Raw genomic sequence first — 22,778 nt, 5'->3', positions numbered from 1 at the left:
ATCAGGATCATCTGTGACTCAGACCCTCAATCTGTATGGTCCGGACCATGTTAGTTCAGTATAATCAATTTGGCTGCGCAGTACAGAAGGAGCCTAACTGTTTTAAAATGTGTTTGAGACTATGCTACAGACTGGAGGTAAATTTTTCAAAATGCCTAAGTGACATAGGAGCACAAGTCCCATTTTCATTAGTGATATAGGCACTTTGGAGATGAAGTATCATTGAAAGTCAGTAGGATTTAAACTCCTACATCCCTTAGACATTTTAGAAAATATTACTAGGAAAATCTGTATTCTTCTGGGCCCCTGACATTTGGGAACCTAGGGAGGATTCAAGGGGATTTTGAGTTTTAAGGAGAGTGCTGTGCAGCACCTCATAGCTCCAGAGATGCATAGTTGTCGTTTGCTGGTGACCTTGACATTAACTACTGGAAGTCCAGTCCTCCACTTTCCCCCTAATTTGGATCTCTAGGTGGAAGGGGAAGGTATTTATTTTCCTCTGGCTCTGACAGTTAGGGTTGCCAATCTCTGGTTTTTGACCAGAACGCCCGGTTGAAAAGGGACCCTAGTGGCTCTGGTTGGCACTGTCAACCAGGCCATCAAAAGTCCGGATGGTGGCGCAGCAGGAGCCTGGGGCTAAGGAGGGCTCCCTGCCTGCCCTAGCTCCACGCGGCTCCCGAAAGCAGCGGGTATGTCCCTGTGGCCCCTGGGTGCTGGGGCGGCCAGGGAGGCTCTGTGCACTACCCCCAGCACCGGCTCCGCATCTGCCATTGGCCAGGAGCCACGACCAATGGGAGCTGCAGGGGGCGGCCCTTGCAGGTGTGAAGGCAGCATGCACTGTGCAGAGTTGCCTGGCCGCCCATGTGCCTAGAGGCTGCAGGGACCTGGCAACTGCTTCCTTGGAGCCACAGTAAGCGCCGCTGGGACTCCTCCCTCCCCCACCAGAGCCCCCTCCTGCATCCCAAACCCCTCATCCCCTGTCCCACCCCCAGCTGGAGCCCTCACCGCCCTCCCCATCCCAACCCACTGCCCTAGCCTGAAGTCCCCTCCTGCACCCCAAACCCCTCATCCCTGGCCTGACCCCAGAGCCTGCACTCCCAGCCCGGTGAAAGTGAGTGAGGGTGGGGAAGAGTGGGGGATGGAGCTTCAGAGAAGGAGCAGGGCAGGGGTGTTTGGTTTTGTGTGATCAGAAAGTTGACAACCCTGCTGACAGTGTCAAGGCTCTGAGTGGCGAAACACAGACTGCTATCTAACCTTGTCCCTTTAGACCAGGAAATGCAGTCAGGAGTTGGAGGTTTCTAATATATATATATATATATATATATATATATATATATATATATATATAATATATATATATATATATATATATATATATAACATTTTAAACTTAAACTCTAAGTGGGTTTAGACTTTGAAAGCTCCATCCACATTTAAAAATTGAGTTTCCATGTTTTAAGAGGCTGAGCATAGCAGAGGTGCATGTCTGAGAATAAAGATTAGGACTGCCTATAATGCAATACCCGCCTTGCCTATTGGACTCCTGACTTTATCCTTCTCTGAACAAGAGAGGAAGAAAATTTAAAATGAAAAATTCCTAGGATGCCTGGAGGTTTTCAGAACCCAACTCCCGCTTGTCTATTACAGGTAGCATGGCAAGAAAGTTGTCTTTGGAGAACAGGTGGCAAAGAGTCAGTGGTGGGGATGGAGAGAGCACACAGTGTTTTAAATGATTTCTGAAATGGCTTTTGGCACCATCTGAGTTCTTCATAGTCTCTCATTTTAGTTAAATTCCCAGTTGCACAAAAAGCTAATGGATGAATGTCATTGGTGGCCGAGGGTCTTATAATATGGATAAAGAATCAAAGTTCGATGTGTAGGAAGGAGGTAACATCATTGTTGTTTTTAACTAAATAAAGGGTTCTCTTGTTTTCCTGATCCTGGTACGTGTCAGGGAAATATTACAGATAATTTGTTTACAATTGCTCAGATTTGTTGACAATCTCTAAACCTGCTGGTAACTGATTTAAAACTGATCTGGAAGAGTATGCATTATAAACAGGATGTTTTCTCCTTTCTGATCATGTTAAGGTTTAAGCAATGATAGCAGTTACTTTTAATCTTTCTAACCATGTCTATTTAATATTGAGTGTTCTTTTTGGAGTGAATATACTGGGTTTAAGTCTGTGCTGGAAAATACATGGAATGTCAACGCAGGGGAGCAGAAGAAGCCAAAGAAAAACCAGCGAGAGGGAAAAGAGAAAAATGAATGTTTCATCAGTAGTTTTTTCCCCCTTTATTTTCTAGGACTTGCTCCTGAACCTAATAAGTTAGTAAAGGCCCTGAAAAAAATGCCGATGCTGCATGATGAGGTATATGCGAAAGAAAACAAACACTGTGATTGCTGCAAGTTTCCTGATAACACCTTGGTGCTTCCGTAAGTAACTGAAAAAACATGTCTCCTCACTCATTTTGAGAAATTTTTGTAAAGTGCTCTGATGTCTTAACATGAAGACTCCAGTGTTGTTCTTGTGAAATTAATTTAACATAATTTAAAATAAGATAACTTATTTTATGAATGCTAAATTGTTATGCTTTGCGGGGTCATTAATCATGACCTTTTTAACTTGTAGAAGGCAAAATAATACCCTTCTTGATCTAATTGTTGAGACAGTCTAAAATAAGTCATTATTTGGTAAATTCTGGGATATGAATGTTTTTTAATAGCCAAGTAGTTTTTAGGCTTTTTCTTGGCCAGAGGGGAATATCAAGAGAGAATGTGTGGAAAATAAAATCTGTTCAGGTACCTGTCTTAGCTAGTGGAGTTACCGTTCATCCATGTTCTAACAGCTGATGTGTTAAGACCACAAGATAAATCACTGTAGGGTTAGCAAAAATATGTATATTACATTACTTTAAAATCAGAATGCCAAACACATTAGTTAACCATAGTATGTACTTATTTTGATCTACATAGTGCCTAATACAATCTCTGCTAGTTGCCAAACACAATTATGTTACAAAATAATTATCAAAACCTAAGAAACACTCTTCAAATCAACCATCTCACAGTCAATGTATGTCATGAAGCTTAAACCTTTTCCCCCAAATATACACTTTATCTGTCCATGGGTGCTTATTTGCCATGGTACTATTACGTAAATAAACGGTGGTTACGATGAATACTGTATAGAGCACTATGTGAATTATCTCCAATATATGTCTGAAGAAGTAGCAGCAGCAGCTAATTAATACAGCTTTGAACTGGCTTCATGCTTTAATTCTACAGTCCTTGCTGCTGTTTAGAATCCCTAAAAGCCAATTCTCTCTTTCTGCCCCAAACTTATGCAAAATCATGGCAATTAGATATGGTCTTTATAATTAATCTACATGGCTTTTTAACTGTTGGGCAATGATTAACCGGCTTATAGGTTTTATTTAGAGGACTATATGCTAATTTGATGTCTTCCCTAGCTGTGACGAATGACTGAATCCCTGTAAACATGTTACATTACACATAGATTGCAGGAGTATATTTTACAAAATATTTGAAAAGTTATATAGAATTATGGCTGTTTTGCTATAAGGAGTGAGGATTGAGGTTGATTATGGAAAATCATCTCTTTGAGGGGAAAATTAGACACACATAAGCCAAGAAATAAAGTAAATTTTTTAGTTCAAACCTCAATAAATTGAAGCACTTAAAATAAAGAAATTAGGACAAAGGAAAGTCCAAAGGGGACAATACTAACACAAGTTTATGATATACTTGATCTTGTTAAATAAAAAGTCATCTATGAGTAAGAAAACATATTTTTCTTAAAATAACCAAAATACTTAAGTGCTTATAATTGAATAATTTGTTAGACATTTTGAAAGGAACTGAAAGATAGTGGAACTCTACTGATGTGCCCTTTTTGTGTCCTAAGTGCATTTCATGTGACGTGTACAGACAGGGAAAAAACAAATGTATAAATACATAAAGTATAAAAAATATGTTTCAGGTGAAGGATTGGCAAATAAAAATCTTGTTTGTTCTTTAGTATTATTGATCACTATTTCACAAAGGTTAGTGTTGCAAAATTTTGTTTGCCATTGTAGTTTTTATATTTCAATGATTGCTTAGTGATATTTTAACTAGACAATTGAGAAATATTGTAAGTTTTGAGGGAAGAAAATGTGAACATTTAGTGGACTTTGTAGATCAGTCTGATAATTCTAATGTAATGAAATGGAACATTCTGTTGACTTAATGATTTGTTTTTGTGGAGGTGTTTCCACCACAGTAAAAGAGTTGACTGACCGTACTGTCATATGTCTCCTTTTTAAACAGCACTGGTGCAGAGGATCCCATTTCACTACTGTTTCTTGACTTCCTTTCTAGTTGTTTTAAAACCTTGCTCTCATACAGAGTCTTTTTTGTGTGCATAATGGTTAACGTTAAGGCAAAATCCTGTATAAAACCTACATTTCTTAGTTAATAAGAATAAGTATAAATGTTGTTAATAAAAGATTTTTAAAAACAAAATATGGTAACTCCCCTCTATTCCATAATAAGCATCAGGATGTACTTAATACTTAATCCTGAGATTCATAGGTTCATAGATTTTAAGGCAGGAGGGACCATTAGTCTGACTTCCTTCATGACACAGGGCAAAGAACCTCTCCTGGTAATTTCTGTATCAAGCTCATAGTCCAAATGACCATTCACCTTAGTCACATCTGTATTCCAAGGGAACCCTGGACATACCTGCTCAGAAGAGAAAATATCAAAAGCTGATTTTGCCTTCAAACATTTTTTATTTCAACTAGCTTCTTGTGTGCCAGTAGCTTGCCATTTAGGAAGCTAATTGAAATGGAAAACATGAACAGTGCACTGCCATGTTTTCAAATGTTTGGATTTATTGCCAGTTTAGTTTAACCTTGTGACTGAATTTTAAGAGTTTTTACTAGTGTGTACTCTCAACCTTAAATTCACCTTAACAAATTTCTCTCTTTACCTGCCTTTTGGCGTGAGAATCTCCTCTTACAAAAATAAATAAATAAACGCGCGCGCGCGCACACACACACACTTCCTAATGAGGACTAGGGGAGAGAAAGGGGTCTTACATGGTGGGTATTCCATCTTATTTCCTGAAGTCTGCAGTGAGCAGTATCCCACTTTTGGGGGGTAATTAAGATCTGAAGGAGAAGAGATTTGTTTCTGAAGCCTTATGAGGAAGTTGTGAGGGGAGCACACAGGGGTGCATTGCTCTCTCGTTTAACATGGACCTTATGAGGACCACAAGAGACCCATTCAGGGGAGGCTTAAGGGGTGAACTACTTCACCTGCGATAAATGCTTCAGCCCCGTGGCAAGCTTTAGAAGGCTTTTCAAAGCTGACCCAATTTCTCTGTGTACTCCACAGGCAATGGGAGGCTTGTGGATCTCCTTGACCAGCCTTAGGAGTTAGTTTAAAATGTTACTAATTTTCTGAAGTAGAGTTTAATAAACTAACTTTTAATCTTGAGCACTAGAGCTTGGTAAGGTGAGTCCAGTAAACTAGGTTTTGTTTTTCCCTGCCTTCCTACTTTTTGGCACTTTACAGCAAAAAGCAAAAGTTAGGATTTTTTAAACCCTTTATATTTAGGGTGTTGTAATTCAGGAGCTCATGGTTCAGTGCATTTCTACCTTGATAGAAGAATTCTACCATGGCCCCAGGCTTAACCTACCAAACTTGAAATCAATATTCCATTGCGTATTTTTACACATGTGAACAAAAACAGGTTTACGATGGATCATTCATTCAGTTAAAGGTTAAAAAATTATGAGCACACAATAGTTCATAGCCTAAAACTTTTTCATGTTCTTGTCCTTTTCAGCCTCTCTGAACAAAATAAAAGAATTGTTTACACAATTCTGGAACTTTCACCACTGCTTGATTCTTCCAACATGACAACAGATGATTGGGCTAAAATTGCCAGGAATATTGAGGTACCGTAAGTGTGAATAGCCTTGATCATTTTTCAGCTATATCGATATGCTGCAGTTTAATTATAATCTTCTGATAAAATAATTCACTTGTACTCTGCTCATATCATTTATATACTTAATAAAAGTACAATACTATTCAGTATTTTACGCAGCACACTAGATTGCTGATGACTTGTTCACTTTTGTATGCTTATAAAAATCGGTGAAAAGATACATAGTAAGTAACAGTTTTGCAAATAAGAGCCAGAGAGGGATTATGTTTTGTGAAAATGTCAGATTTATTAGAAATGTTTGAGCATTTAGCTATAATTGAAATAATTTTATATCACTGATAGTTATCTTATGTGATTTATTTTTACAAAATTATGTCAATTATAATTGCAAGAAGATAATGGATCTGAGGCTCTGTAGTACTAGTAGCATGGATGATGAAAACTGTGAAGAATGGATTAGTTTTTTCTGTGTCCCTTGTCTTGGACACTGAAACTAGACTGCTTAGCTTCATTAGTCATTAGAACAATATTATTGTGGATGGATATACCTACAGTTGGAGAAATGTCTATGTGCACAAAAATAACTGACATTTATGAAAACAAACTTATGAAATCCTTGAATTTTGTGTGGTTTAACAAAAATTGTCTTCATCCCCCAATCTAAATCACTTGTGTGCTTTTAGGAACTAGATCTGTTGTGACAAAACACTGGGAAACGTGAACATGTAGTTGATAATGTGCAATCTTTTAGGAAATTATATGTGACTTCTTGCAAAATTAATCATTATGATTTTGGTTGTAAAAAACTCTGTGCTGCCCTGGTTCTGTTCACCCTGCATGTTGGTGATGAGATTTCAACTGGGCTTGTGTACAGTGACTCTTTTTTCCTCCACCACTGGAGTAGCACCAATGCAGTTCCACCAGCACTAGCAACTGTGGAGCACTGCTGAAGACCAGCTGCCAGTGTTGTTCCTCTAACCCTAACTGAAGCAGATCTAGTGACATCACTGGCTGGCTGCTCCCACTCTTGCTGCCACCACTGGAGCTTCACTGGTGCTGCAGCCATGAGGGGAGACTTTCAGACAGCTATCTCTGTAGATTCAGCCAAGATGAACATATGCAGCCTTCAATTCGCATTGAAATGACCTCAGTGGCTTATGTTTGACTTTTAAAAAAATATATTCATCTTTTAAAATTGTTTATGAAGGCAGTTGCTCATGTTAACCCACTGATGAATGTATGTTATAGGTCTCCCTCTATTCCTGAGCCACAGAGGGTTGGAGTCTGTTATAGCCCCCAACTAGAGAGCTTTGGCTTTTTAGCTCAAGATGTACCCATCTTGTGCTTTTAGTTCTGAAGGTCCCTGGTTCAGTCCTGTATGTCACACTGCAAAAAATAAATAAATAAATAAACAAACAGGCTTTTAGAGTTACAGCCAGCAGACTTTATATCAAAGAGCCACTTTTTCTGCAAATGGGTGACTGTTTGTGAAGGATATTTGCACTCTGATTTTCACTTCTGCATGTTGGCCTCTCCCAACAGCAATTCCGGTACAGAAGAGAGCTCAACACGACTGTATTTCTTAAAAATTTCATGTTAGCTTTATTTTAGCTTCAGCTCACAACAAAATGTCCTTTTTCATATGAGCTTCCCTGCTTGCTTATTCTGTCAAGGGACTCTTTCCTCTCTGTTAATCTGTAGCTCTCATTTCAATTTTCCTGCTTAAGTGCATGCTACCACAAGGTGGAGACACATAATTTCTCTTGAACATTTACAGAGCATAATGGTGGCATGCTGATGACTTGTCAAAGAGACATGCTTTGTCTAAGAAAAATGCATTTTGATTGTTTACTATTGTTTTGGAGCATGAGAAAGAAATCAAAATACATATTTTGATCAGTGTACTACTCTTAGCTTCTGTATCATCTTATTGGAAAACTGCCTGAAAGGAGGTGGCTAGTGGTGGTGGATTTGATCTCGGTCTGTGGGGTACATCCTCAAATGATGTAAATCTGCATAGCTCCATTGAAGTCAATGGAACTACACCAGTTCATATCAGATAAGAATCTGGTCCTTAATGTGAAGCTAAATTAAATTTCCATCCATGTGTTACTAACACTTAGCAGTAAAGTACAAATAAAATAGGACTCTTGTAGTCTGGTTCCATGCTGAAAAATAACTCTGTAAAAATGGAATTGTGGGGTTTCACATTTGTGAATCAATGATCTTCAGATCAAATCTGCTCAGGTTCCAAATTAAAAGATTTTTTTTCTAATTTGCCAGCTCTTCAAACTGAGAATTTAAGTCAAGCTATGTTCTTTCTGGCTGATACATCATTCTCAATAAAGATTCTGCCACTGAAACGTCAGTTAACTATATGTTGATGATGCACAGGCCAGAAACAAATCCAGCTCGCTCTCCCATAGCTGCATTAGTATTACAGTGCTAATGGGAATATTAAATAATAAAATTTACTTTTGTAGTGTAAGCAAATGAGACTCTGAAAAAACACAGGGAGCATATTGGTTGAGTAAGAAGGGACACATGATCATTTTTCTGACCACAGCCACAGTTTAAGCTTGATTGCCTTGGACAGTCTTATCATGACACACCACCACAGTATCATGTCATAACTTAAGTGCGGACTTTAGCATGTTACAATTTGGCATCATGACATGTTGATTTGTCCCCAAAGAGATTTTTGAACCCTTTTATTTCCTGCATATTTAACTTGCAGAACTGAGCCCCATCAAATTCTGAGTAGGTGGCAATAGTACCCATTTGAGTATCTGTAGGCAAGTACAGAGGTAGAAATCAGCATGTGGTAGAGGAGGTGATATTGTCAGATGACATAGTAGTGCAAAACTTAAACTAATGCTTGCTTATTCTGGCAAATAACATCATTAAAAGAAATATTCCATTTCATGAAAACAAACAAACAAGCATGTGCTGACTTCCATGCTGTTGCTGGCACATGCTCAACTGAAAATCAAAGGTAAAATAGTAGTTAAAAAAATGAAGACAGCAGAATTACACTAGGAAATGTCTTGTATGAACAGCTCATTAAATAGTGAGGGGGTTTGGCCTTCCTCTTCCCCCTTCCGAAACCTAGCGGATGTCTTCATTCCAACAGAATCTGCTGTGAACTGCGTGCCTTTGTACTATTACAACCCAGAATATTATGAGGCCTTCACATTCCTTTATTTTAAAATGTGTACATGTCTTGAATAGTTCATATTAACAATAGCAGAGGTCCTTTTTTGTGAGAGCTCTTTCAGTTTGTTACATAGCCATGGACCTACAGTAGTGACAATTTCATGCTTATTCATCTGCCTTTGTTAGAGAATCCAGATTCACAGTAACATGACCAATGAAAAGTTAAACATCATGCAATAGTTACTTCAGTGTTAACTTCTGAACGGAAGAGGGCACTCTTACGCTGGCAATTTGCCTTTCTGCCAATTGGATTAAATGGGCTGTTTTTGGTGTGGTACGATAGTACTGGTTTGCCTAATCTGTTCTTGTAAATGGTGTAATCTCCAGAGTAAAAGCAGCTACAAGAAATCAGACTGTGCGACAGATTTACATATGTTAACATTCCTGTTTAAAGCCATTGCTAAACTTTTCTTAATTAGCAGTCTTCTGGTTTAAAAATGCTGCATTAATATGTATACATAGACGAATCTGTCTTTGACTCTTCCATAATTAGTTAGAAGAACTAGATTTTATGTTGATTTGCCTTATTAACTCTTAATTATGTTAAACTGAAAACTTGGACTTCTCTAGGAGGAAACATATTTTATATATAAAATATAGTACTTTTAATGTATAGCAGTTAAAATGATCACCCTGCAGTAGCAGAAGTAAAGCAATATATGTCTAATCTGTGTCAGCACCAGCACAGCATTATTCTAATTCTGTTTAATGTGAAAAAATGTCTTTCTATCTCCAGAAATACTATGAACAATACGATGGTTTTGTGATCCTTCATGGCACGGACACAATGGCATATACTGCTTCGGCTTTATCCTTCATGTGTGAGAACCTGGGTAAAACCATTGTTCTGACAGGATCTCAGGTAAACCTTAATTCAGATCAAATGCATTTTTATTTTAGTGTGTCTGTAGGTAAATTTCATAGTATACTGATTAACACTATATGCTTTAGACTTGCAGGGGCAGATTCTCAGCTGGTATGAATTGTCAGTTGTCATTGATTTCAATAGAGCCATGGAAGCTCACACCAGCAGAGGATCTGTTCACAGTTTTTTTTTATTGTTAGTGATTCTGGAAACATAAGAACTGCCATATTAAATCAGACCAGTAGTGGTCCTAGTCCAGCTGCCAGCAGTGGCCAGTACTGGATGCTTCTGAGGAAGGTGCAACAAATCCTGTAGTGGGCTATTGTGTAAATAACCTCTTTATATAGGAAACATCTGCCTAAAACTAGGCTGTTAGTGGTTTGTTTAAGCCCAGGAGCATGGAGGCTTATATTCCTTTATAAATTGTTATCCTGTCCTGGGCTGTTGTGTGTGGATTATTTTTGTATCTGAGTGTAGCAATCACCCATCTCTTTGTTGTGGGAGACAATTAACTTAATTTTTTCAATACTCTTTGTCTCCATTTTTAACCCTTTTATGATTGCCAGGACAGGATGCATGTGCTTCCTTGGCCACGGTGTGTCTAACATGATATAGGAGTGGGATGTCTTATGCCCAATTTCACAGTTGGCATGCTTCCTTTAATTTATTCATCTCCATCACCCTGGTGATTGGGCCTTACCATGTTGTGTCTGAAGCTGACTTTTTATTTTGCACCAGTGTGCATTTTACGCCTGCTGTTTTACCAGAATGGCCTCTGCTGTTTGTTTAAACATAAAAGTGCAACTCTAGTCTTAAAAGTGACTTGAAAAATGGTATTGTGAGATTTAATCTATTATCTTCCAGTAACTTCCACATCAAACATGGTCTGTTGTAAATAAAAATATTTATTTATTGCTAGCTCTGAAAAATGAACTTGAGATCTGAGAAACATTCATTTTCCCAAGTAATAAAGGTCCAGGCCATATTATGCTTTTATTGACACAATAGGTAAGCAGGCAGCAAGTTATTATTACCACTCCTGATTGACTAGGAATTATGCACATCCTATTATTTTATTACCCTGCCGTCTCAACCTGCTTGTTGGTTTCATCCATCTGTTATGTTTTTTTTTTTAAGACTGTAAGATCTTTGGGTCAGGGGCTGCCTTCCTCTTTATGGTTGTACAGTGCCTAGCACAATTGGACCCCAGCCTGATTGGCATCTAGGCACTATCACAATTTAATTAAAGAACAATAATTGTGTATTCCTATTGTTATCTCTGGGTTTGTGCAGGAGAGGCAGTGTAATCTAGTGTCTAAAGCACTGGACTGGGACTCTGAAGACTTGGATTTTATTCCCATCTTTGCTACTAATCTACTAGGTGACCTTGGGCAAATCATATCATCTCTGTGCCTCAGTTTCTCCATCTGTAAAAAGAGGAGGAGGATACTTACCTCCTTCGTAAAGCACTTTGAGAGCTTCTGATGAAATGTGCTATATAAGATCTGAGTGTTGTTGTTATTTATTGGGACTTAGTAAAGAATTTGGATGATAAAGAAGGAATAGAATGCAGGTCACTGTCTCTAAATTGTGGTGGGTTTGTAGGGTTAGCTGTACTGTTTACTTCATTAAAAAAATTAAGGATTTTACTTTCATTTTTTGCTGTATTATCTAAAGATCTGCCTGGCACATGAACCAGCAGCTGAGAATGCAGTCTTAACTTTTGCATTGTTTAAAGGAGCTCAGACATTGGGGATTATTTTGCTAATAAAGATTCATTCTAAAAAGGCTGAGAAGTCATCATCCTTAAAGCAACCACACAAATTCTCTACATTTAGTCTTGTCCTAGTCTGTCAATAACAAACTACCTGTTCACCTTTTATATCCAGCCAGGAAAGGTAGGGCAAATTATATCCTCAGATGATGCTATGGGTAACTCTGAATGAAGTGAGGCTGTTGCTCATCTTACTCTCTGTACACTTTTCTCCCTCATGCTTCCTCACTGAAGAACTGAGTACACACATTTTCTGTTCTTGATATTGTTGCTAACCTGGCTTTCACTTCTGAAAGAAAATATGCAGTTGCTTAATAAAACCAGAATAATTTCTTTAATTAGATGTTTTTTAAATAAAGCTATTACAATAAGAGGAAAAATATGAAAAAGCCAATGATATATTTTATGAAAAAAATCTGTTTTACATTCAGAGGGAGAAATTCCACCATCTGCTTCTGTTTAAAATAGTTAGTTTGGATGAAGAAGTAAATCTTATTCACCGTAAATGATATGATGAGAGAATTGCCTTGATTGTTACATAAATTATTCATGTTTTATACTGGATTTGTATTGCGTGAACTGGAATCTCTTCTTCTGTTTATATATAAGAAATGGGGTGTAATTTCAGTCTCTTCTTAGGTGCCTATATATGAATTGCGGAATGATGGTCGAGCTAACCTACTAGGGGCGCTGCTGATCGCTGGACAGTTTGTAATTCCTGAGGTCTGTTTCCCTAGCATCAGAATTTGCTTTCCTGAATCTAGTAAAACCAAATGTTTACACTTTTAAAATATATCTGTTAACCAACAAGGTATGTGCATTGATCTTTAAAGGAACCCTGTCAAGGCTAACAGACCCCCATCTGACACAGTGCGCGCGCTGTTGTCAGGCTTAACTTACCAGTATGTTCCTAATATATTGTATAGACTTGTCATGTCTCTGACATACTAGTGCAGTAGACTTGAAATCAAAGATTTTCATTTGCACACTGTGCTTGAGACTTGAAACAAGTAGTGGTGTGGTGGTGGAGGTGGTGAGAATAGTTAAAATTGAAGAGAAGTTTAGTACTGATGAAATGTAGAGAATTTCTGCCTCTGTAGAGATTGTAGTGCCTGTTATGTTAATAAAGGACATCACACTCAGCAACTGTGGAACCTTCCCCATACTGCCTCACTAATATGCTTGAAATCTGACCAGCAGAACCCACCCATCAAGCGGAGAGAGACAGTAGTTCAGTTTTCACCCTCATTCAGTCTGTCTCTGTTCTGAAACTGCCAGTTTGATGTGGGTTAAGACCAGCAGCTTACTGACCAAGATTTTCTAAAGTGACTAGTAATTTTAAGGTTTCAGATTGGTAGCCGTGTTAGCCTGTATCAGCAAAAAGAACAAGGAGCCCTTGTGGCACCTTAGAGACTAACAAATTTATTTGGGCATAAGCTTTCATGGGCTAGAACCCACTCATCAGATGCATGGAGTGGAAAATACAGGAGCAGGTATAAATACATGAAAAGATGGGAGTTGCCTTACCAAGTGTGAGGTCAGTCTAATGAGACAATTCAATTAACAGTAGGATACCAAGTGAGGAAAAATAACTTTTGTAGTGGTAATGAGAGTGGCCCATTTCAAACAGTTGACAAGAAGGTGTGAGTAACAGTAGGAAGAAATTAGTATGGGGGAAATTAGGTTTAGGTCAGGGGTCTCAAACACGTGGCCCGTGGGGCTATTTCCTGCGGTCCACCAAGCGGCTTGCACTTGCCCCCCCGGCCTACCTCCAGGTGAGGGGTGGGCAAACTACACCCGCGGGATTGCCCCCCTCAAGCCCCACGCTGCTCCCTGAAGCGGCTGGCATCACCGTCCCTGCAGCTGGAGGGGTGTGGGGGGTAAGAAGCAGAGGGTTCTGTCTCTGAGTTGCCCTGGCTTCTAGGCACTGCCCCCCCCCCCGCAGCTCCCATTGGCCGGGAACAGGGAACCGCAGCCAATGGGAGCTTCGGGGGAAGTACCTGGAGGCGCGGCAAGCAGCGCACGGAGCCCTGCATCCCCCTCTTCCAGGTGCTGCAGGGACATGGTTCCAGCTACTTCGCGGAGCGGGGCCAGGGCCAGGGCAGGCTGCCAGTCCTGGCTCTGGCCCCGGCCCCGGCCCTGGCATGCGCCGCTGCCACCCCAGAGCCCGAAGACCCCACCTCCCAACTCCCTGCCCTGAGCCCCCTGCCTGAACCTCAACCCCCTCCTGCACCCAACCCCCTGCCCTGAGCCCCCTGCCGCATCCCACACCCCTCCTGCAGCCCAACTCCCTGGCAGTGATACAACCCTCGGGCCAATGAACTAGCCCTCATGTGGCCTTCATGGTCATTTGAGTTTGAGACCCCTGGTTTAGGTTTTGTAATGACTCAACCACTCCCAGTCTTTATTCAGGCCTAATTTGATGATGTCCAGTTTGCAACTCCCATCTTTTCATGTATTTATACCTGCTCCTGTATTTTCCACTCCATGCATCTGATGAAGTGGGTTCTAGCCCAAGACAGCTTATGTCCAAATAAATTTGTTAGTTTCTAAGGTGCCACAAGGACGACTCGTTGTTTTTAGCAATTTTCAGTGCCGTAATTTTTATGGAGTTCATCTTGAAGGGGACTGACTTTTCACTAAGCATGGAGTCGCCTGATGCCTTTTAGTCATCTTAAATTGGGCACCCAAAAATGAATGTATCCAAAATCACTAGTCCCTTTGGAAAACCTTGACCATTTTGTGTAAGCCACCAAAAAGCAATTGGACTTTGATTTTCAGATGCTCATAACAGCTCTTTAAAAGTCCTCTCTTTTCTTCTCACCTACCTCCACTTAAACTTGACCAAAAAACCCAAAGAAACAGCCTTCGCTGTCTTTCCTAGACTTTGCCTGCTCTTGTGAGGGAATTATGTAACTAGTTAAGGTTTAACTTTTTAAGAGTTAAAGAACAATCCATAAAGTGACAGGCATTCCACTTAAAAAAAAAAAAGTGTCAGGGCTGTAAATCTGCCAACCTCTAAGTAATTCTCATTAGTTTAAAGATTAGAAAACATTTTAAAAGGGGCAGACAACAGTATTTATTTATATCTTTAATTATTGGCTTCTACACAGACGTGTTTCTTTATTTTTCTTGTAGGTGTGCCTGTATTTTTATCATAAACTGTACAGGGGAAATAGGGTGACTAAGGTGGATGCTGGGAGTTTCAATGCCTTTTCCTCACCTAACCTGCCTCCACTTGCAAATGCTGAGGTTGATATTACAGGTAAGCAATTTCATCGTTTAAGCCCTTTGTAATTTGTGACACATGCAAAAGCGCACTACCTTCCTCAAGAGCTGTTTCAGGATTTGATCAGTACTTAAACAATTGAGACACACATTTTCTTAAGTATGGATGTGATTTAAAAGCATTGTGTTATGCCATTTGTGTCTTGACACCACTCCATGTGCCCTAGAAGCTGTTAAAATGATAGTTGTATAAGATATAAGAATCAGCGATTAAACTGCAGGTAGATTTTGTACAGTTCTGTATTATACATAGACATGGCTGGATTGATTCTTACCAAATATTCAGACTCTCGGAGGGAAGCATTTTGGGAATATGCCCTTCTGCCACAAAAATGCGTGGTCTAGGGATAAAATAAGGTAGGGAAAATGAAAGAACAAAGTAGTTTAATCGCTTTAATGATTACACTGGATCGCTGAAATAAGGCACAGCAGGTGGGGCAGCATCCGTACAGTTTTTGACAGATTGTTTGTGTCTGCACTTTGGTTCATAGTCATTTGGTAAGGTGCTTTATTAGGTGCTTAAGAAACTAAGATTCTTTTAAATCAGAGGGACACTGTTAATGTTGGTAGGTCTAAAATTTAATCTTTCTTCCTAATTTATTTAGACATTAGGCAATCTGGATGTGTGTTCCTTTTCTTTTTTTTAATTATTAAAAAATACATAAGGATTTCAGTACCAGTATGCAAAGTTACTGTCACAAATGATTATGCATATGTGATGGATGAAATTCCTTTTTGGTGAAGAAACTTATTTAAAACGTCAAGGTGTCAAGGGGTTGCTACAAACCTTGACCAAGATATATTTCATACTTCTGAAAATTATCTGTTCGTGCCAGTGTCCAGTTAATTTAAATAATATATCTGGGGGTAAAAGTGATGCAGGGAATGGATGCACTAACCTTTCACCTCCTTCCCTCATCGCTAGTCCCTAGTGGATGTCCACCTAACTTGAAAAACCTCACCTGTTAGTGTTGTTGAAAAGACTGGTACTGTGGCTAAGACATTAGATTAGGATTTGGAAGATCTGAGTTCTATTCCTTGCTATGTCACAGGCCTCCTGTGTAACCTTAAGAGGTCACTTAACTTTTCTGTCCCTCAGTTTTCTGCAGTTGAAAAATTAAGTTAATAATACTTCCCTATCTCAGAATGCTCTTGTAAGGATAATTCCATTAATGTTTATACAGATACTATGATGATGAGCAGTGTTTAAAAAAAAACAACAAAAAAACCCCAACCAACTATAATTTATTTTTTTAAAATTTAAAGTACATTAGCAATCCATTCAGCCCCATTCCAAGATTGGAATAGTAAGTTTGTACTTCTCAGAACTGAGGTGCATCTTGTGAGAGTCCCCACAATAACTGCCTTCAGAACATCTGGGAGATGAAGGGAATCTCTTTCTTACTGTTGCTATCACAATTTAGTTAAAATTAACTCAGGCAAATAAATGACTTCTGTAGTTAAGGAAAAAATACAGCTATTTAATGTATTAGGTTAACCAGAATGCTTCCCTTTGTACTATTTCTGAATACTGGGATGGGTTGTCTTGAATTTTTCCTTTGAATTTTTATAAACTGGGATAAATAACATTATAAATATTCGGTTTTCTTAATGATCAATAATGGAATCAAATTTTATGTAAATTCTTTCTTGGGTTCAAATGATCTGCTTTATGAGTACCTGTTTTTTGTAGTAGAAAAACAATAAAGCTATCAGTTATTTTTTCCTGGCCATAATGTCCCATTAAATTGTAAGCAGAACTCCCCCATTGAAATCAATGGGGAGTTTTGCTTAAAAACTGATGGCATGAATTGCACCATTATTACTATTTGTTTCAATTGATTGCATTGTTAGTGTAGTGTCACTTGTCCAAAGTGGAAGTGTCAGTACTGAATGATTGTTTCATTTTGGAAAACCATAGTTCACAGAATACAGACAGTACCTATAACTAGTGCAGCTTTACTCTGTCTAAAATAAATTTTTTGAAACATGGTTATTTTCCCTGAATGCACTCCTAGAATCCTCCTGAGAAGCTCTTGTGGAGAAAAGCAACCATTTGGGGCTTTTAAAAACACACCAAACCAACCCAGCTATTTTTAACCTTTTAAATTGCTTGTGTACATTGTCTTCCTTCACTTTTTTCAGACAAGTCCATCTCTTTTGCTGCTTCCAGGGCCGGCTCCAGGCACCAGCACAGCAAGCTGGTGCTTGGGGTGGCCCATGGAAAGGGGCAGCATGGCCGGGTCTTTGGCGGCAAGTCCCTCAGTCCCTCTCAGAGGGAAGGACCGGCCACCGAATTGCTGCAGATCGCAGCTTTTTTTTTTTTCCCCTCTCTTTGCCGGTTGGGTCAGCAAAAAAGCTGTAGCTGTCCCTGGCTGCTTCAGTCTGCTTCCAATTTGCTGTCAGTTCCAGAAGGAGATATAGGCAGTCTACAGAAACTTTCCACTGAGAATCCAGCTCCACAGGTCTACAAAGTGGAAGATAGGCTGGGCTTGGGAGGTGTGAGAGAGAGATTAGGAGGAGCTGATTATCTGTTTCCAGCAAGAGAATGGAAGGTGGGAGTATAATGGGACCAGAGCCCACTATGACTGATTAATTGGTGCAGAAGGGCGAGGTGGAGAGATACTGCTGGCGGTTAGAGAGCTATGCTATGTTGTATCTGTCTCAGAACCAAAGAGTGAGGCAGAATAGAGAAGGTTAATCTGCATTCTGTGCATCTGCAGCAGCCTCTTCACCTCCAGTTGCTCTTCTCGTTTTTTCCCCATTGATCCATGCTCCCACTGATCAGTCCTTGTGGTTGGTTTCAGACCTCATCAATCCTCTTTTTTCCTTTAATGTCCCCGGTCAATATTTAGAAATTTCCTATGACTTTGGCAGCACCTTCCTTCAGTCCCATTGTCCATCTCTGGACCCACTGGCTGTATCAACTTCCCCAAAATTTCTGGATCTGGTGAGCTTGATTCTTGTAGGCACTGGTTAAAAGATTCCAGAGTGCTGTTCATGTGAACAAGCCTCAGGAAGCACCCATGAAATACTTACTCTAAGTTCCTGATGCAGCATAGGACAAAAAGCATTGGAATACATTAAAAAATATATTTGTAGCATCGTCAGTGATCAAGAACAGACCTTGATTCCAGTGATGCCTTACCGATTTGAACGGGGCAGACAAAAAAGAATCCCAGGCTAATTACTAACTACAGTGTATAAGGACAGTCTCAGTGCATTTCATAACTTATTTCTCACTTCAGCTACTCTTTATTCATAGAATCATAGAATATCAGGGTTAGAAGGGACCTCAGGAGGTCATCTAGTCCAACCCCCTGCTCAAAGCAGGATCAATCCCCAACTAAATCATCCAAAAGTATTTTATTGCCTGAAAGTATCAAACTAAAATCTGCTTCTTTATTCTACCTAGTTTTTCTCCATCACACATGCATGTGGTTTGTTAGCATATGGATTTTGAGTGCTGAGGTTGTCATCATTGTGGTTTTGTTTTCTTTATTTTTTTTAAAGAAACACTGAAAGATTTATGCAGGAAAAATCAAGTACATAAAAAAATTGCTTGGACTTTGCAGATAGATATAACAGGGAAAGTTGAGAGGATGCACACTATCAACCTTAATAGCATCACTAACGTAAAAGACAGAGGATGGTTAGTTATCATTGGCCAGGTTACTGTGTTTTGCTTGGCAGTATTAGGCAGTTCCGGCTGTACATAGTAAAAAGCCCAAGTCATTTGTTTATTCATATTATCAAGGTAAATGCTAGCTCTCTACATTGAGGTATTTTTTTCTTACAAATACAGACATATTTATTAGTGGAATGACTATTTAGTTGGGATAGACTCATTTCAAAAGGCGTGTATCAATCATGACAAATTATTGCCAGAAAAAGGCAGCTGTATTTTTTTGTCTTGCTTTCCACCTTTAAGAACCATCCATAAGTTGGTTTGTGCTCTCCACCCATTGGCTGTCACCCTGAATTCTAATGAACACTGGTGTAGCTTATATAATGGTACGACTTGCCTGTCACTTTGCAGAGGAGGGTGAGAAGAAAGTGCTGCTGTTTGACTGGAGCTTTGCAATCATTAAAAGCTGTATTTCTTGTTTGATTTCATAACTTTGAGTTCAGTCACCACTCCTTAGGGAGGTGTCACTTTTAGAGCTACTGTACTCCTATAACGAATGAGTTCAAACCTGTATTGTGGTGTTTGTGTATGTGTTGCCTAACAAAAGTTTGCTGCTTTCTAGAATGTGTTGTATTAGTTTGATTTCTTTCCCTCTGTCCTGATGTATGGTCTTGTCTTTATTAGATTCCCTTCTGTAAAGGGAAAAGAGGTTTTCACTTACCTTCCAGGACCTATGACCCTGGAACCTTCCACATTCTTACTCCTTTCTATTCAGTAATTCTAAACCTTTCAAGTGAACAACATCCTCAGTACACACATTCTGACATCCTGTCACGGATATCTCAGATATTACACCTTGTGGGATATAAAACACAAATTTAAAATCTTAAAAAGTCTGCACAATATACTAAATCAACCTCTTCATACTTCAACTGGATTGTATGGTAACAATGGTGTCACAGTCTGGTTCGTGCTGAGGCTTAACAATGGAACAGAAACTAGCCAGACTTCCGGACACCACCACACCTTCTGCCCCCCAATCCCTCTGCCAAAAATAGTTTAGCATACAGTTATGTATGAAGGTCAAAACTTTCAAACTTGGCTGCTTAAAATTAGACTCCTCAGAAAGTGGCCTGATTATCTCAGAAGGGTCTGAAATCAAAGGGAATTGTGAATGCTTGGCACATTTGAAAATCAGACCACATTTGTAGGTGTCTAATTTTAGGCACCCAATTTTGAAAACCTTTAAGGTTTTAAATTTTTGTTTTTGTATCTCATATGCTTTGGCCTGTTTTCCTTCCTGCCCCAGGCTGTGTTGGACATTTAATACACTAAAATATAATTACCTAACTTTTAAAATAGTGTACATCCTCTTTAGAGGCTTGCCTGTTTCTGAGGAAGATGAGTAATGTGCTTATCTTTGTTCCTAAAATAATCAGCTTTGTACTCAAATTTACATAATGCAGAGGAGTATATATGCTACATCAGTTGAAAGCTTTTTTTTTTACAAGCATAGCCCATCCAAGTCGGAACAAGTTGCTCGTTATCTGTTGCAATGTGCCAAAAGCTCAATGAATAACTCCTCTAGTTAGCCAATTCATCATATAGGATTCCATAAAGCACTATTCTGAACACAGAAAGGTAGAAATTCTCATACTTCATCTGCCTATCCATAAGCTTCCTTACTTCATATTGGCAGTTCTTAAGATTATTTTCATCAAACAATCCACACAACCTGATGTAGCTGCAGAAGTTGTGGGATAGCATGTTCATCCAACAGAATGACATAAATTGTGCACAAATTGAGCCATGACATGGAAAATTTCTCCATTTTTTGGATATTGTATATGGTAACACAAACAGTGCAAAAGAATTACTGAATGAGTTTGTATATGGCTCTCTGCATGATTTGAAATGGCTCAGAACAAGCCTTAGCTGGACATGGAAGGATTTATACTTTTGTTTGTTTGAGAACTAATCCAGCTCAGTTGGATTCATTAGGTTGGAAGCCAGAGCAGAATGTACGAGTGGTGTTAATTTCAGGATGGAAAAATGTCATTTGTAAAGATAACTGCTACTCTTATCCCCGAAGTCATGATCTGCATTAAGCAGATCGGCAAAACTCTTGGTGTGGGGAATGATGCTAACTAGAGGAAAGTTTTCTGACTATATTAATTTTGTTTAAAATAGATCTCTCTTCTGGGATAAGTTACTTTCCTCCATTAATGCTGTAACATTTTGAACACGGAGCATTATTCAGTAGAGTGCATTTTCAGACATAGGTTCAGAAAATATTAGGTAAACATTAGACCTGTGCTGGTTATCTCAGCTTTAGTCTTCTTATCTTGGCATGGATCTCTAATGAGAGATGGTTTAATCTTATTTTGGCAAAGTTAACCAGGTTAGGTCTAATTCACTCTTCAGATTTTTTAAGAAAACATTAAGTACACTGATAGTTTCCAATGTAGGTAACATACATTCTGAAGGATGTCTCAGCAAAGTCTAATCTTTGACTGAGTATACAAGAAAAAAAGCTTTTGTGTCCTTTAGGTGGCACTGGCTTTGAGTGTAGATGAGACAGCTTTAAAAAAAAATCCCTTGTTGCAGGGGAAAAAGAGAACTGGGGATTCTTGGCATCATAGTAAATACTGCTGCTGCTCTCTCTCCTCCCACCTATGGTTATGATGAACAGGGCTCAAAAATTTCTTTAACACCCACTTACCTGGACAGCCTCCTGGTCTGGGTGAGAGAGCTATCACATCTTCAACCCCCGACCAGTAATTTTGCCCCAATAAATTCTTCCTTGCTAAATAGAATCAAGGGGTTGGAATCAAACTATTGGAGACTGAGTGATGGAGATTTTCAAGTCTAGTTAATGATGTTTCGGTACAGTTCATTACAGGCACATATGAGAGTTTCCCTTGACACGATCCCAGAAAGAAGCTTTTGTTTGGGATATGAGTTATAACAGCTTCCAGATGCCTTCTTTTGTTGCAGCTTCTTATTGTAAACATTATAGGCCACTTTTTTCCCTGTTTTATTTAAACCTAAGAGTACTTCAGCTATTCTGTGTGTGAAGAGGATGCCATGCTGGATGCAGGAAAGGAAGCAGTTGAAACATGGTGGGAGACAGAATCTTAAACCAGTGTAAAATGGGATAAAAGTGAGGAAAATAAGTGGTGCTTGCTATTCTCATCAAATACTGATTTGCTGCAGTAGAGTTGATCCATTTTCAAAGGCTAGGTATCCTGGTCTGTAGGGCTATTGTGGTGGAATGCTTTTTGCAGCTGATTTAGGATCCTGCTTTGCAGTTGAAGTTTTATCAAACACAGTGTTTTTCAGATTATAGAAAGTATTTGCATGTTACACGATTGAACATATAGCTGTGATTCATTTGAGCCATTAGGACTTGATTAATGTTGAGCAACTGAGCATACATCCAGTGCCTTCTGAGCATACATCAAGTGCATTCTGTATTTCTGCTATTAATTTTATTTTCATCCATGGATTTTTCCACATCTGGTGCACCTGGCAGGGGGGAGTAGGGCCTGGGGGTGTTTCTAGGGCAGGCTTGGTCCTTGGACTCTGTCAAGGTTGGGTGCAGCTTCACTGCTGAGCCATGTCCTGGGGGTTGGGGAGGAGCTGCAGAGTGATCTCCCACCTCTGTGCAGCCAGTGGCCTGTACTTCCCAAGGCCATGCTGGAGCCTCCACATTTTTTTGATAAATAAAATTTGCAGAATTTTAAAATATTGTGTGCAGAATTTTTTTTTTGGTGCAGAATTTTTAATTTTTTGATGCAGAATGCCCTCAGGAGTAATGCCAAAGCCCCTTCTACAAGTTGTCAGTTACTGACATTTCTCTCTTGCATTGGAATAGTAAACTTTTTGGAATCCATAATGCATGATTTGGTTTTTAATAATGAAACACAGACAGACTATTAAATAGCTGGCATCTGGCTTTAAATATATAATCACAGTTAATTGAATCCTTGCTATTTTATTTAATCATTAGTAACTACATTATAAGGTCTGGAGATGATT

The 22,778-nt window shown here is 39.1% G+C and overlaps 1 protein-coding gene across 2 annotated transcripts in view; it reads left to right on the top strand.

Annotated features, from left to right (window-relative positions):
* ASPG (asparaginase) overlaps nt 1-22,778 on the top strand; it is a 74,597-nt gene that overhangs the window by 10,476 nt on the left and 41,343 nt on the right. For both annotated transcript variants that reach the window (XM_045017052.1, XM_045017051.1), the window contains exons 2-6: nt 2,308-2,437; nt 5,862-5,973; nt 9,919-10,044; nt 12,461-12,544; nt 14,960-15,086. In XM_045017052.1, coding sequence (XP_044872987.1) covers nt 2,308-2,437; nt 5,862-5,973; nt 9,919-10,044; nt 12,461-12,544; nt 14,960-15,086 — 579 coding nt within the window. The remainder of the gene's footprint in view (nt 1-2,307; nt 2,438-5,861; nt 5,974-9,918; nt 10,045-12,460; nt 12,545-14,959; nt 15,087-22,778) is intronic.

Source organism: Mauremys mutica, chromosome 4 (genome assembly GCF_020497125.1).
Source record: "Mauremys mutica isolate MM-2020 ecotype Southern chromosome 4, ASM2049712v1, whole genome shotgun sequence".
Classification (NCBI taxonomy): Eukaryota; Metazoa; Chordata; order Testudines; family Geoemydidae; genus Mauremys; species Mauremys mutica.
This window is presented reverse-complemented; position numbering and strand designations above follow the sequence as displayed.